A 16,262-nucleotide genomic window follows, 5' to 3' on the forward strand; every position below is an offset into this window, starting at 1 on the left:
GAAATACATTTAAATGTTTAATTCACTTCTGAAATGGAAACATGGGAAAATTATGTTTTTTGAACCAAGTAACACAATTCATTACATCAAATACACAAAATAACTTTCTTTTTAGCAATGCAACATAACCCTGTTAAGGTACAGAGAAGAAATAGTAAGTGGTCACGTGACGGTAAATAAAAAAATAAAATAAAATAAAACCTTGACTAACATTACAAGTGGACTTCGCTGAAGAAACCAGCCCATGCTCATTGGAAAAACCTTTCTGCAAAGTTATGTTAAGTTGCTTCTAGCATGTTTCATCACATTTTCAAAGGGAAAAGCCCAGTGAGCATGTTCAGTTTTATCAGAAATGCGTGGGAATCTGGCAGTGTTTTATTTTTGTTGATGGTTGTACAGAAATGAAATGTCTGGCACTAAATAGTTCATGTTAAAGTTTTGATATTATATGATAACTCATGTTTCACAAAGCACGTAGCGTATCACTTCACGTTGCAAGTGCAGTGCTGTACCGGGTGCACTACCGAGCAAGTTTACTACATCAGAAGAGCCGTACATGTTGAACTGGCTAAGTGACGCAAACAACAAAATCTGTTACTTCACAAATCATGCTCAATGGTCAAAGTGTTTTAAGATCTTACCGTAGTGTTGTGTAAGGGATTGTACAAAAATAAATCTTTATTAATCTATATTAGATTAATTTGCCTCGTGATTATAAATTGTGTAGAAATGGAAAAAAACATGGTTGGTGTTTTACTGCTACTATTATATTTTCAGCTGAAAACTGATGGTGTTGTATGTGTAGATATGTGTAGGTTTTGCCAAAATATAAGTAAAGTCATGCTTTTTCAGTAAGCCAAGCATCACTGCACGTGTTCCAAGAGGAGAGTAAATAATAGATGAAATAGAGAATAATATAATGTTATATCCAGAAATTGTATGACTTCAGTGTTCTGTTATTTGTACATATGTATTTAACTAGTGTTGTGTATGGTTTTAACCTCAGATTTGTCAAACTTAATACACCCGAGCTATTAAAAAAAGAAGAAAAAGAAAGCACATGTCGAGTGCTTCAAAGCCGGCTGCTCATTTCTGACTCCTTTGAAGTGTCTGTCACTGTGGCATTTCTAAAGATGACTCGCTCTTTATCTAGCAACTGCCCCTTTTCCTTCTCAAGACACGATTTTGCATCTGTCACCTGGTGTTTTTTGTGTGTGTATGATCTAAGATCGCTCCGCTCTCGCATGACTGTGCTCTCACCCATTCGGTCTGTCTCTTTCTCCGTAGGTTTCTCTCGTTATTTGCAGATTTTCGTTCACCTGTCTGCCCTTCTCCCTGGCTCTTTTCCCTCCTCGTCTCTCCCCGTCCCATGAAATGGTGGGAAGCTTGGGTTTGGCTGTCAGAGCGGAGTTGCCTCGTCTTGTGGAGGTGTTTCCTCGGGTGCCAGACGAGACTTTGATCTTGGCGTGGCACTGGGGCCTGCGTATGCCCCACGCCGCTCGTGTTTCGAGATGAAAAGCCTGGAGATAGGCTTCCTTCTCGCTTTTTGGCACCCTAGAAGTGCAGACGTGCAAAGCTAGCTTAGTGACTAGTTGTCTAATGACTGCTTCATTATTAGCATGTGGCACGCACAGCGCTAGCGCTAATGAACTCTGTCATCCAGAAGAAATGTGATCGAGTTGGTCTTGGCTTTTCCCGGTGCTCTTTGTCTCATTGCTCTTTGTCTCATCGGACTCGGTGCATCCTTGTCTGTCAGGTCTCCATTTCTTAATGTGACTTGAGTTTTCCTGTGAGATACAACATAAACAGCAATCTACCCACGCCATGAATGATAAAGGACACTTGAAATTCTGTGTTTAACCCCTGCTTTTAGTGCTTTGGTTTATAAACCTTGCAGGGGACTTGTGATCTTCAGACTATTGGAATAAAATCTATTTATGTCCAAATGGCAAGAGACGTTTAAAACTGCTAGATCCATTTCTTCAAAATTGAGTTTTTTTTTTTTTAGGAATCCACAATAGAGAGTTTCAAACAATTTGATAAAGTATATAATATATATATATATATATATATATAAGACAGAAAGGAAATGCTAATCAATTTGAACTACTTGCAAATAATATTTAAAAACTTCATTCTTATTTCGGTCTCTAATATGTCGAAAATGCAAAATATTACCTCCAGTGTAACTTCCAGAATTTTGTGCTGAATATTAGGCCTATTAATGACAAAAGTACAGTGGTCATACATGGCAGAAAATCTTTTGTTTCAGGGGTTACATAGACTGTAAAAATGATTGTGATTTTAACGGTAAAAGATTTTACAGTAAAAACATGTTAATAGGTTAACAGTAAGTTTCCATACTATAAACGGTGGATAAATTTGATTGCTTTTCAATTTTTGTTCAATACTGTACAGTTTTTTTAGGAAGTGAAAAAGCACATTATTGTATAATTTACAATGAAAACTGTAAATTAATATTAATTTAATGTTTCTTATCAGTTGTGTGCATTAGAGTTTTATCTGTTGATCTGATGTTGTTAAATTATTGTTTATTGCATTATTTCACCATATTTTTTGTGATAAGTTTTCATCACGTAACTTTCTCATCAGCACCTGTTATTGATGCATTTAAGTGTATTTCGATGGTACAAAACAGATATTAGTACTTGAATACGTTGATATGCTATTATATCAGTTAATGTAATCATTTTTTTTCCTGTGAATTTATTTTAAAATGTTGATGCCGTACTTTTTTTACCATATAAAGTACTGTCAACCACAGCCCGGCAGATATTTTATCATAAATGTTACAGATTTTTAGTTTTTCATTGTCTGTTATTACCACAATTAAGGAGTGAATTTGCAGTGAAATGGCAAATTATGCATAATAACTTTTTAAAATTTTTACATTGTTTTAAACAATTGCTGAATCACAAAAAAAAATTTGACCATGCATTTGGGGTTTTTTTTTTTGTCAGTTTGACTCCCGAAATTGTGGCAGTGACTTTTGGAAAGCCAGCTGATTTGAAGCATCAAGTGAGTTGCTCTGATCTCTTGTTTCTGTAGGACGTACGCTCTGCGGCGGGTACGAGACGCCTTCAGGGAGAACCGGACCGTGGAAGATCCAAAAGATGTGGAGGAGCTGCTGAGAAGGGCCCGGGACAGTTTGGCCCTCATCCAAAGACAGGTACTGCTCCAAAATATAGATGCTGTGACCGGTGGAGTCTGTAGAGCATGTTGAGAAATAAGAAGAGAGCGTTGACAACCCAGAACTATATTCTGTGCATGGTTCCCTCTTTTGGAAAAAAGTTAAGAAAAGTGGAAAGATTTTACAATTTTTCTGCTCATCAAGATGCATTTGTTAGATAAAAAAAAATAGTAAAAACTGTAATGTATTTCTGTGAAGCTCCGCTGTATTTTCAGCATCATTCCTCCAGTCTTCAGAGTCACATGATCTTCAGAAATCAGAATAATATGATGATTTACTGCTCAAGAAACTAGAGAAATCTGGTGAAACACTGGACATGTTCCTAGAAATTGAGTCTATCAGAGGCCTATGGATTATCATGCTGTTTCATTTAAAGGCCATTAAAAGAGCAGCTACCCTCGTTGCTCTCCGCTGGTGAACCTAATGAAGGAGCAGTGGGCTTCCTGTTCCTCTGTAATTCCCTGTATCCTCCTGAGCGCTGGAGGAAGTCGTCTTCTGTCTGTCGCAGCTCCAGATGTCTCATAATGACCGCTGATGCTTCGCTGGACCGCACTTTGTTCACATAATTCAACTCCAATTCAGGGCATCTCCCTGGAGAACATGAATCTTATGATTTTGACGTTTCTTCAGATTGTGTTTTTCTTTAACGTTAGTATCGGGGGCCTGAAATTTGTGACTGAAATCATCCGATATGAAAATCTGCATCTTTTTCTTCAGTTGGCTGGTCATTTTTGTATTAATATTAACATTGCCTGTGAACCTGATATGGTTAGCTTGATTATCAAATTGTCTGATGTGTTATGAGCCTTTTAATGCGAGCCACAGCCACATGATGAGTGTTTTAGTTAATCGTTGGCAGTAAATGTGGCTCCATATCTGGAAGTGCTATGCCAAAACATCCTAACAAATTTGTAAATAAGAACAGTTTTGTTGCCAGTGAAAGACACAATTTTTATCAAAATGAAAGCTCTATGGTTTTAACATTTGAAAGCAATGAAAATAACAAATTTAAATATTAGTATTTACATTTTTACTATTAAATTGTATTATTATTATTATTATTATTATTATTATTATTCAAATAACAGTGTAAATCTTAGTATTTTTTATTATTTAATTAATTTGTATTATTATTATTCAAGTAACAAAAAGTAGTTTGTTTACTCTTATTATTACATTTATTATTATTATTATTATTAATAAACATAAATATTAGTATTTTTATTATTTTATTACATATATTATTATTATTTAAATAACAAACATAAATACTAGTATTTTAATTATCTTATTACACATTATTATTATTATTATTATTATTATTATTTATTCAAATAGTGCATTGTTTTATTATATTTATTGATATAATTATTATTCAAGTAACAAACATAAATATTTGTATTTTTATTATTTTATTATGAAATTGTATTATTCAAATTACAAACATAAATACTAGTATTTTAATTATCTTATTAATTTTTATTATTATTATTATTATTCAAATAAAAAACAAAAATATAAGTATTTTACTAGTATTTTATCATTACATTTTATTATTATTATTATTATTGTTATAGTTTATTATTGTTGTTATTATTATTATTATTCAAATAAACAGAAATATTAATATTTTTTATTATTTTATTATTTCAATATATTATTTTTATTATTATTATTCAAATAACAAACAAATATTAGTATTTTTATTATTTTATTATAAATCTTTTTTATTATTGTTGTTGTTGCTATTGTTATTAAAATTAAGTCCTTTACAGTTCAGTAGTATTATAGTGAAATTAATTTGTTTCGTTTTCTATTTTGCCATGATAATAATAATAATAATAATAATAATAATAATAATAATAGTAATACATTTTAATAGTATTAATAAACGAATCAGTTTTCTCAAGTCAGCTGCCATCGGCTGGTATAGAATACAAGTCAGGTGAATTTTGGCTATTTTTAAAGATTCTTTATATTTGTATTAATATTTTTTATATATCTTATTATTTTTTTTATTTTTTATTTTTTTTGAGAAACATACAGATATATGTAACGAGGAGCAGCACAAACGAGGTTTGGAGAAGAATAGGAGGCACTGTGATAATTTGTCTCTTGTCTCGTACCAAAGGCGTTGATCTGTTCTTTGAAACCGAATCAAAGCACAGCCTCAGAGATCAGTCCATCATGCTGTCTGCATTAAGAGCTTCTGTCACCCTGACACTCTCAGCATGGGAATCAATCAAGTTTAACTTCCTGGGGATTTAAAACACCATCTTCAATGAGAGTCAGAGAGTCAGGCTCAGAAGAGCAGCTTTCACTCGGTTTCGGGATTCAACTGTGAATGTAGATGCTTTTAGCAATGCAAGCTTGATTTATAGCTTTTCTGCATGAAGTTTGTTGAGCAAGTTACTTAGTTAATTAAACTCGTTGACATAATAACACTTCAGGTTTTTGGCTGCCATGCTGCCACAGTGTCTCTAGAAAGCATGTGGGGTCCAAAAGTTAGACCATATTGAAAACATGAGATTCTTTTGGTCCCGCTTTATATTGTCTCTAATACCTGTGTACTTACATAGTAAGATGTGTGTGTAGTTTGTAACCACAGTGTAAGTACACATTGGTACATAGTTTCTAGCTGTAACAATCCTCAGGATGGTTTGTGGAAGTACAGATCTGTAACTGGACATTGGTAACAACACTTTTTTACTTCACTAAATACTCGTGTAACAGGACATGTATGTACGTACAACAATTGACTTGTTCGGCATAGGTGGGAATAACCACAAAACGTCATAAGTTTATGAAGTGTAGGGGAAACAAACAATTTGAATTAACATGCAGAGACTTCATATGGTGCTTGATCTTTACTTTCTGTGAAGATTTTGTTTGATTTTTTTTGCTTGGTGCAGTGCTGAAAAGCTGCAATCAAATACATCTCACTCCTTGATATTTTATGATGTCTTCTTAATCTATTAAAACATTTATTACATATTATACACAATCCCTTATATGAGTAATAAAGTACGACAGGCTTTTACTCAAGTCTTTATCACTTTATTAGAATTAAGCAAAACAAAACGTCACATGTTTATGTCTCGTTCTCGTATAGGGCTCTTGCTCCATTAGTTAAAATGTTGGGAAAAGACACCTTTGTCCATCTCGTTGGGTTGTTTGTCCAGTCACAGATATCGTACAGACAGTCCAACCAAATACAGCTCAGTTTTTATTCGTATGTTGCTCTGTCGAGCGGCAGAAATGATTTTATATTGGCCATTCTGAGTCTACACCATGCTTTTCCAATGAGGGGGAAAGGACTGATTTCAGCTTTGATGATAATCATTAATGTTTCTTGAACAGTAAATCATCATATTTTCATGATTTCTGAAGATCATGTGACACTGAAGACTGGAGGAATGATGCTGAACATATCATCACAGAAATAAAATACACTTACAACAGTTGTTTTATAAAGTAATAATATCTCACAGCATTAGTGAATTTAGATTAGAGACTTCTTTCAAAAACATTTTAAAAACCACAAACTTTTGAATGGCTGTTCAGTTTTGTGTTTTTTTGTATCATTATACTTTTTTATTTTCTTTTTATTAATTTTTATTCAGTAAAATGTATTTTACAAACAAACTTCGCAATAATAGCTGTAAATAATATGTTATATAATAATTGGAAAGAAACCAGTCTAGCAACATTTCCTTATTGTCCTCCAAAGCATATAATATTCCCCCTTTTAAATTAGATATAAAAATAAAGTAATTGAAACATCACAGTTCTGTTCTTATTAGTATGCAAGACAAGTGTTTCGTTACACGTGTTAATTCTCACTGATTTCATCAGTGCTGTCCTGCGTTGAGAAATGTCTTGAAGAGAGACATGAAATATGACCGATCAATTCTCTTGAGAGCAACACAATCAGGCTGTGGCTCGCTGCTCATTAATGTGTTTAACATGACAGATCATTTATGTTGGTCTTCATTCTGAACACCATGAGGAGACATAGATGATTCGGAGATGAGTTTCAGTCCAGATCCGACTCATGATGGGAGTGAAGGAAAAGAGAAACGAATGAGTGGACCGAGATATTGTTGATTTCTTGTCATCACTCGCAATGGGATTTTATTCTTGGCCAAGTAGTAAAAGAAATAGTCCAGTCTCAGGCCATCCGAGATTAGGATGAGTTTGTTTCTTCATCAGGTTTGGAGAAATGTAGCACTGCATCAGTGTCTCACCAACAGTTGCTCTGCAGTGAATGGGTGCCGTCAGAACGAGAGTCCAAACAGCTGATAAAAACATCACAATAATCCACACCGCTCCAGTCCAGCAGTTAATGTCTTGTGAAGCCAAAAGATGCATGTTTGTAAGAAACAAATCATTAACATTAAAAAAATTAAGATGTTTTACATTCAAACTGTCGCTCCCAGCCAAAGTCCTTAATCCATATAGTTTGGACTCTCATTCTGACGGCACCCATTCACTGCAGAGCATCCATTGATGAGACATTGATGCAATGCTACATTTCTCCAAATAAAGGAATAAAATCATAACACCTTGGATGACATAACATCCTAAAAATAGACTTTCTGTGGGAATAACCCATGCTTTCCCCCCATGTAAGTCGATGCATTCATGTTAAATGTTTTGGAAAAATTGCAATGTAATGTCATTTTATCTTTCTCTCTTTGATGACTCGCTGCAAACATGTTTTCCTCCCTGTGGGATTGTGCATTTCGTTTGCTGTCGCCGTCTGAACCCCGCTCCAAATGCACACATTCACATTTACAACACAAACACACACCTTCAAAGCAGCTTTGTCTTTGTATCTCAGATGTGAACAGTCATTTTATTGCACTATAACACTTGTGTATGCTTCTGTATGGTTGCCAAAGGTCTCTGAGGATATTGACTGTCTACGGCCATGACTTCCATCCACTTGTGTTAGAAATACAGTATTGATGTGATTTACCTCCTCAATGCTCTCTTCAAGAGTATCCCCTGCTGAACAATCAGTCTCCACTAACTACTGCTGAAAGTACTCCGTGTCAAACCTGTCTGCACTTCTCTTGCTATAGAGATGAAATCTGACTGCTGATGAGACTTATGGTCCACAGGATCTTTATACTCGCTGAACAGACCGCAATAAATGTGTGGCCAGAGAATCAACTCGGTTTTTGCATTGCAATGTATTTTGTGTCAAAAATAGGAACGAGTGATACAGAGCTGAAATAATCTCAATATCAATATGAAAACACTACTGTTGCTACTTATAAATGTTGACATAAAAATGATTAAGCATTATAGCATTATATCGTAGAATTGAGAAAATTATATCATATATCATCCATCCTGATCAGACCGGCTTTATAAAAGGTAGACACGCATCTAACAATACTCGCAGATTATATAATTTAATGCATTGCTCATCAGTACAACAGAAAGATACTCTCATTGCCACATTAGATGCTGAAAAAGCTTTTGATAGGGTCAATTGGAAATTTTTATTCACCACACTACAAAAATTGGGCTTTGGAGAGTCATTTATTAAATGGATCAAGATTGTATACATATCACCATCTGCCACAGTCACAACCAATGGACTAACATCACAAAGCTTCACACTGCACAGGGGGACGAGGCAGGGATGTCCACTCTCTCCATCTCTATTCACTATTTTTATTGAACCTTTAGCAGCAGCTATCCGCCAAAACCCAGCAATCAAAGGTACTGAAACACCACAACAAACACATAAAATCTCACTTTATGCAGATGATATTCTACTATTTATACAAGAACCCCTAGCATCTACTCCAGAAATAATTAAAATAATCCAGTCCTTTTCAAAAATTTCAGATTACGCAATAAACTGGAACAAATCTTCCATCCTCCCTTTACATAGAACCAAATGGGATTTGGCACCCCACCAAGCACCTATACCTATATGTCATGATCACATCACTTACTTAGGCATTAAGATTTCCTCCAGACTGTCAGAATTGGTAACACTCAACTTCACACCACTGTTAAAAAAAATAGAAGACGACTTGCTTTGATGGCTCAACCTTCCAATCTCCATCATTTAGGTTTCCACAAAAAAATAAGCCGGCTCAATTGATAGTGATATAATAATAATGAATAACGATTGTGTAATGATGCTGAAAATACCAATTTGATCACAGGAACAAATTACAGTTTAAAAATATATTCAAGTAAAATTATTTATTTTAAATTGAGATAATATATAATACTGAATATATTATTTCATTATATAATATTGAAATAATATTGCTATTTTTACTGTATTTTTTAACTAATGCATGCCATTTAATTAACAAATAAATCTAATATTTCAATAATAACTGATAATAGTCTCAATATCAGAATTAGTTATTTCTACAGCCTTTTTTCTGCACAATTTTTCTGCTTTTTCCCACTTTCTGTTTAAGAAACCACTAAATCGCCACATTTCCTCCTGTATTTTAACACAACATTAAGAAACTCGAGTCCTCTTGGCAGCTTTTCACACCACATCACGTCTCCTCCCAAGATAAAGGAGAGATATTTACCCGTTATGTTGGGTTGACGCCATTACCCAAAAATAGCTTCCTCAATCCAGCAACAAATGTTGTATTCAGTGCAGATCACAGATCTGTGAACAGTCATATTTAGTGTTTCGTGAGCTCTGTTACTGCATTAGTGTGACACATTTGAAGCTTTGTCTTGTGGAACAAAAGAGAAGAAATATTGAAGATTGTCCTGCTCGCTCCTTTACATGAATAAAAGGTGCTGTAAGTTTTTGACCATAAAAATGCCATTTGTTTGCAGATATTTAAGAAACATGCTAAGTTAATATACCTGTTTATCTGAAAAACAATGCTAGAATCACTTAATCTCCTTTGAAAATGTTAATTCGGGGCCAGAATGTCTGTCTCTGTCTTGGTTTGTGAAACATGCCAGTTTACCCATTAGTATTTCAGCACCCTGGGTTCCCAGTTGGTGGAAAACACAGCATATTTCACTTAATTCATCGTCAAGTGCACTTGTTCCTTTTGGTGTTGGTGTCAATCTGGCAACCTGTGCATGCATCAAGTCTGAGGAGGAGAGTCCGGGTGAAAAAACCCTCTCCAATATTTTGAATTTGGCCTGCAATACCTCGTTCAACCACTCGGTGTCAATCCTACATACAGCACCTTGAGTTTGGTTTCGAATGAGGTGTGAGCAATAAAAGAAGTACAATTTTAGGTATAACTATTCTTTTGCATTCCTGTCTACGTTCCTGTTTATAGTAGCTGAACAACACTAAGCATGAATGCCGTTTCTCGCAGTCAGCAGTGACTAAACTCCCTCTTATCGATTGTCTATCTGATTTGGCTCTTTGCTTTGAAAGGGCGCTCAGATTGAGTTTCCTGAGCACTTCCTCTAGTGTTTCGTTATAACGCAGTCACACACCTGTGGCAGTATTGCCTGTAAAACGCCAATAAAAGCAGAAACACAATGTTGTGCGGAGAGCTGAGCAAGCAGAAGGAATGAATGCATTCCCCTTGAGGGAACTGCTCGCCTCTTAATACAATGCATTTCTTTTTACACATCCCTGTGTTTATCTAACCTCTGCTTTAGTGCCCAGAAGGAGAAATGAAAAGACTGTGGCAGGGGAACGAATGCGGTGTTTGTCTTTCTAAGCCTCTTTTGCTCTTATGTGGGTTTATTTTCCTGAGCAGAAATATAGGGTTTTATTTTTCCCGTCTGGATTAGGCAGAGGTGTTTTGCCCAACGTGACTGTGAACTGTCCGTGGTGCTGAATCTCCAGAGATACTATAGTATGTGCATCTACCTCATGTTATCATGATCCCAATATAATGGTCATTCTTTATGTAAGGGAACTTTTATGTCCATTTAGAAATTGCTAATCTGTCATCATTTGCTGACCCTCATGTTGTTCAAAACTCTTCCTTCGTTCTCTCATTGAGGAGTGTGAAAGTAGAACAATTCTTTAACATGTTTTTATTGAATTTCCAAGTGCTTTTCCATGGATTCCGGAGTCTCTGTTCCTTTTTTTTCCGGAAATCTGCCGTCTTGCAGAGCGTATACCTGCCTGTGATTTTCAAGTGAACTCCTAAGACCTTCAGCATTGTGTCTGATTAGAGCTAGAACTAAATCTGCTAGAAATTACATTTACAGAAGCCAGATTGCACTACTTGGCTGTAATTTGATCTAAAAATAGGGCAGAAAAAGGAGAAATAAAAACAATAGCGCCTTCTCCTCGCTACACTGAAAATCAGTTGATCGATTGATTTGTAGTTTAGCTACTTAACTTTACAAGTAGCTTGCATAATAACTCTACTGCAGAGGAACTCACACTTTTTGGGGCACACCAAGCAACCCTTGAGTCCTTTGGGCTTGTGGGTGGCACACAGACAGATGGGACTGATCCTGAGTTTGCGCTTTAGGAGGGACTACACAGCCACTCTCTGTTTCATATTCGTTGCAGTGTTACTCTATTCTAATTCTTCTGTACCTCTGACTTGTCGTGCCGCCCCCCTGGGCTCTCCCGCTCAGCACTTTTCACACCGTCACCAGCATATTGATTGTGTCTGTCTATTCGTATCCCTCCCCAAAGAAACAGTCAGCTATTCAGAGGAGATTGTCTCGCATTTCTATTGTTTGTTGATTTTAATCTTAAACGGGGGACAGAAACAGTAAAAAGATCTACACTGTAAATACATTTTATAGGTCAGCGTTATAAAAATAAAGTAATGCATAATCAGATGGGGGCGAAATTCATTATTGATTAGATTGTCTTCTTTTTTGTTGCAGTGCATTGTAAAATAGAATCTTCTGAATCAGTGTTTTTCTTTTTCTTTCTTTCTCTCATAAATCTTAACAAAAATGTATGCTTAGAAAAAAAAGGGGGGAAATATTTTGCCAATAGAATAAAGAAAATAAATACATCAAAATATATTCTCAGAAAAATAAGTATCATATATAAATAGTATAAAATCTTTTACATTATTAGTATAATAATATTTAAAAAGTCTTATAAAAATTACGAAAAATAATTTTGTAATGAGAATAATAATAAAATAAAAATATATGTGAAATGTATTTTGTTTAGGTTTTTTAGATATTCTGTTTAAATCTATCTTAGTAAACTATCTTAGTACTTTGTCTCATTTTCTCTTAAAAAATCAAAACATTCTCAAATCAAGAATGGTTTACACTTAATTTAGAAGCAAAATTACTTAATATTAAATTTAGGAGTTTATAAACTTTGAGTTCATGCTTAAAAACAAGAAAAACTATATATTTCAATACGGTAAGATAATAATATATTGTTTTGTTTTTGAATTAGGATATTTTTTTCTTGTTTTAGGATTAAATTTAAGATTTTTAAAAAAATAAATTAAAGATATATTGTGTGTAATTTTCCATTTCAAGTAATTGATCTTAATCTTGATTTAGATATTTGAGGCAAATAACACAAAAATACTGAGTAAGAAAATCTTTTTGTTGTTTTTGTTGTTGTGTTTTTGCAGTGTGCAACAATAGTAAGTAGTAAAACACAACAAGAAAGTCTTCACTTGTCCCAGTGATTCAAGGTCTGGATTTGAAGCTGTCATTGCACATCTGAAGCACAGGTTGATGAAGAGCAGTGGTTATTCCAGTAGTGTTAAGGGAAGCTGTGGTGTAATAACTTCATGATACGTTTTTTACGGCACTAATAACTCCGTCAGTTTTCCCAGGAGAGTGTGGTGCACTTGACGGATGTGTGACTCTGTAATGAACATGTGGAAACAGGAGTAGCATCTCTGAGAATCCACTCTGACCCTGACAGCAATCTCACTCAGAAAGGTGTTTGTTAAATACAAAAAAAGTGGACTTTGTATTGATATACATACTACCTGAGAAAACAAACTCGCTAAGCTACAGATGCTATTAATCAGCTTCGAATTAAAAAGTGTTGACTGTAGGATCTTTCAAAGACTATTATAGCAAATGTGATTTAAAATGTCCAAAAGCAATTAAGAGGTCTGTACGCACGTCATCTGAAGCTGAGAATCCATTATTTGGACAAACAGGTACAATAGCTTTGCCCCTAAATCTTTTATCTAAAAAATAAGGCAGTGGGGCATAAGCAGATCTTATGAAAACACACATTCATGCAAATTTGCCAACAATTCATGAAAACGTAAAATAGTTAGGAATAGGCATGAATGTCTTGAATTTGCCGTTTGATTGGAACTCGTATATTTTAATGTGGTGGTCTGATCAGAGACCCAGGACTATATTTAAGACCTCCTTAATGTCTTCATACACCATAAATATGAGTGAACGTCCCTCCCACCCTCTCCACATGAATACTGATGAACATCTTCCTCATAAAAACCATCCTGATGAAGGTTGGGTAAGATGGCCAGTTCAGATTAATGACGTGATAGTTCTCAAAGTCCCAAAGGCCACTCACAGTTTTTCCATTATTCTTTTGTTTAAAAGGGATGTGGGGCATTTTTGATTCTCCTGTCCCAACTTAAAGGGATGTAAAGAATGTGCGTTCGGTCATCATTTACTCACCCTCAGGTCAATCCACACCTGAATGACTTTCTTCTCTGGAGCCGAAAAAAAATAGGATCCATTTGACGTGGACAGACAGCTATATGTGCATCATGTATATGTTCATTCCTCAGAAGTCAGAACAGAGCATCGTTTGAAAATCCTGTTTGAAGTCCACCGCAGCAGCAGCTCGACCAATAGCATGAGTCTGGGGCGGGGCTTACTCTTGATCTGACCAATGACAGACAGGGAAACTTGAAGGTTTTACGTTTGAAAATTAATAAAGACTTAAATATTGAATGAATTTGTCAGCATTATATTGTAGGTAACAGTGAATTATTATTATTATTATTATTATTATTATTATTATTATTATTATAGTAATGCAGATATTTATACGTTTTTAGCCCCAAATTGTGCAGCTCTACAAACAAGCCCAGCATTTTGTATAAAAGCTAGTTTCCACTACAAAATAAAATAAATAAAAAATGATTAATTAAAATGCAACTTTATTTATTTTTCTCCCAATTTTGAAAAAATAAAATAAAATAAAAATAATAATCATAATAATTAGGAAATGTTAACACAATTGTAAGAATAAAAAGTCAGAATTGTAAGATTGAAAGAAGAAATTGTAAGAAGAAATTTTGCATTTTGATATTTAACTTTATGGTTGTAACAAAAAATATATATACAGAACTGTATAAAATATATGCTATTTAATGTTTATAGTATATATATAAATATACATACTACATGTTTATCCCATGACAGAAACCAGCTCTGATACCATCACAATTTTTATCAGAAAAATGATATATATATATATATATATATTGCCTCAGTCATGCAGCCCTATCAGTGTCCTAAAAACTAGGCCATTTGTTTCCTTTAAGCAAAGTATAAGTCTGTTCATATAAAACTTATTTGCAGTCCATTTCCATTTGGGTTTTTCACAACGGAAAGTTTAGTCAGTCCGCCAGAGTTTAGGAATGACGAGTTGATTTGTGTTTGTTTGCTCTGTGAGGGGGATTGTGGGTAAGCAGAATGCTGTTTTTCTCCTTCATACTTGCGTTTGTTTCCTTGTGCGAGTCTGTGATTGCGTGTGTGACACTGAGGGTTTGATCACTCACAGGTGTTCCCCTGACCTTCATATATCTCTCTTCCCTTGGTCTTTATTCCTGCCCCAATCCCCCTGTTGACGTGCGCTGATCCATGCGTTTTTTCTGCTTTGCTTCCCTGTTAGCAGCACAGATTTATGGGGATACATCATGTACATATTAGAAATCTGAAGAGCGCCGTTCGCACACTCTGTCATTGAGATCAAACGCGTCCCAGACAGAGGATGATGAATTGAATCCTACTAATGCTTCAGAGCTTTGAGTGTTGTCTGTCGTCAGCACAGAGATGTTTTGAGATGGACTGTAATGCTGAGCGATTAAGCACGGTGTCATCAGGGTCTCGTGCTGCTCTATGGTTTTGTGTATTAGCTGTAATAGAGGGGCATTTTGCAATGATTTATAGAGATTACCAGACAGACAACTACGGAATCTCTCTTTTACCACACATCCATCCATCTACCATCCGTCCATCCATCCATCCATCTGTCCATCCACCAACCAACCAATCAATCGTCCATCGGTCCATCCATCCGTCAATCCGTCCGTCCATCCACCAACCAACCAATCAATCGTCCATCCATCCGTTCGTTCATCCATCCGTCCATCTATGCACCAACCAACCAATAAATCGTCCATCCGTCCATCCATCCACCAACCAACCAATCAATAATCCATTCATCCATCCATCCATCTGTCCATCTACCATCCGTCCATCCATCCACCAACCAACCAATCAATCGTCCATCCGTCCATCCATCCGTCAATCCGTCCGTCCATCCACCAACCAACCAATCAATCGTCCATCCATCCGTTCGTTCATCCGTCCGTCCATCCATCCACCAACCAACCAATCAATCATCCATTCATCCATCCATCCATCTGTCCATCTACCATCCGTCCATCCATCCACCAACCAACCAATAAATCATCCATCCGTCAATCCATCCGTCAATCCGTCCGTCCATCCATCCACCAACCAACCAATCAATCATCCATCCATCTACCATCCGTCCATCTGTCCATCTACCATCTGTCCATCCATCCACCCACCAATCAATCGTCCATCCGTCCATCCATCCGTCAATCCGTCCGTCCATCCACCAACCAACCAATCAATCGTCCATCCATCCGTTCGTTCATCCATCCGTCCATCTATGCACCAACCAACCAATCAATCGTCCATCCGTCCATCCATCCGTCAATCCGTCCGTCCATCCACCAACCAACCAATCAGTCGTCCATCCATCCGTTCGTTCATCCATCCGTCCATCTATGCACCAACCAACCAATAAATCGTCCATCCGTCCGTCAATCCGTCCGTCCATCCATCCACCAACCAACCAATCAATAATCCATTCATCCATCCATCC

At 35.7% G+C, this 16,262-nt stretch overlaps 1 protein-coding gene across 2 annotated transcripts in view; it reads left to right on the top strand.

Annotated features, from left to right (window-relative positions):
* Window positions 1-16,262, top strand: part of lyrm4b (LYR motif containing 4) — a 44,724-nt gene that overhangs the window by 5,142 nt on the left and 23,320 nt on the right. For both annotated transcript variants that reach the window (XM_026200867.1, XM_026200866.1), the window contains exon 2: window positions 3,070-3,190. In XM_026200867.1, coding sequence (XP_026056652.1) covers window positions 3,070-3,190 — 121 coding nt within the window. The remainder of the gene's footprint in view (window positions 1-3,069; window positions 3,191-16,262) is intronic.

This window comes from Carassius auratus, chromosome 24, assembly GCF_003368295.1.
Source record: "Carassius auratus strain Wakin chromosome 24, ASM336829v1, whole genome shotgun sequence".
In the NCBI taxonomy this organism is placed as follows: Eukaryota; Metazoa; Chordata; class Actinopteri; order Cypriniformes; family Cyprinidae; genus Carassius; species Carassius auratus.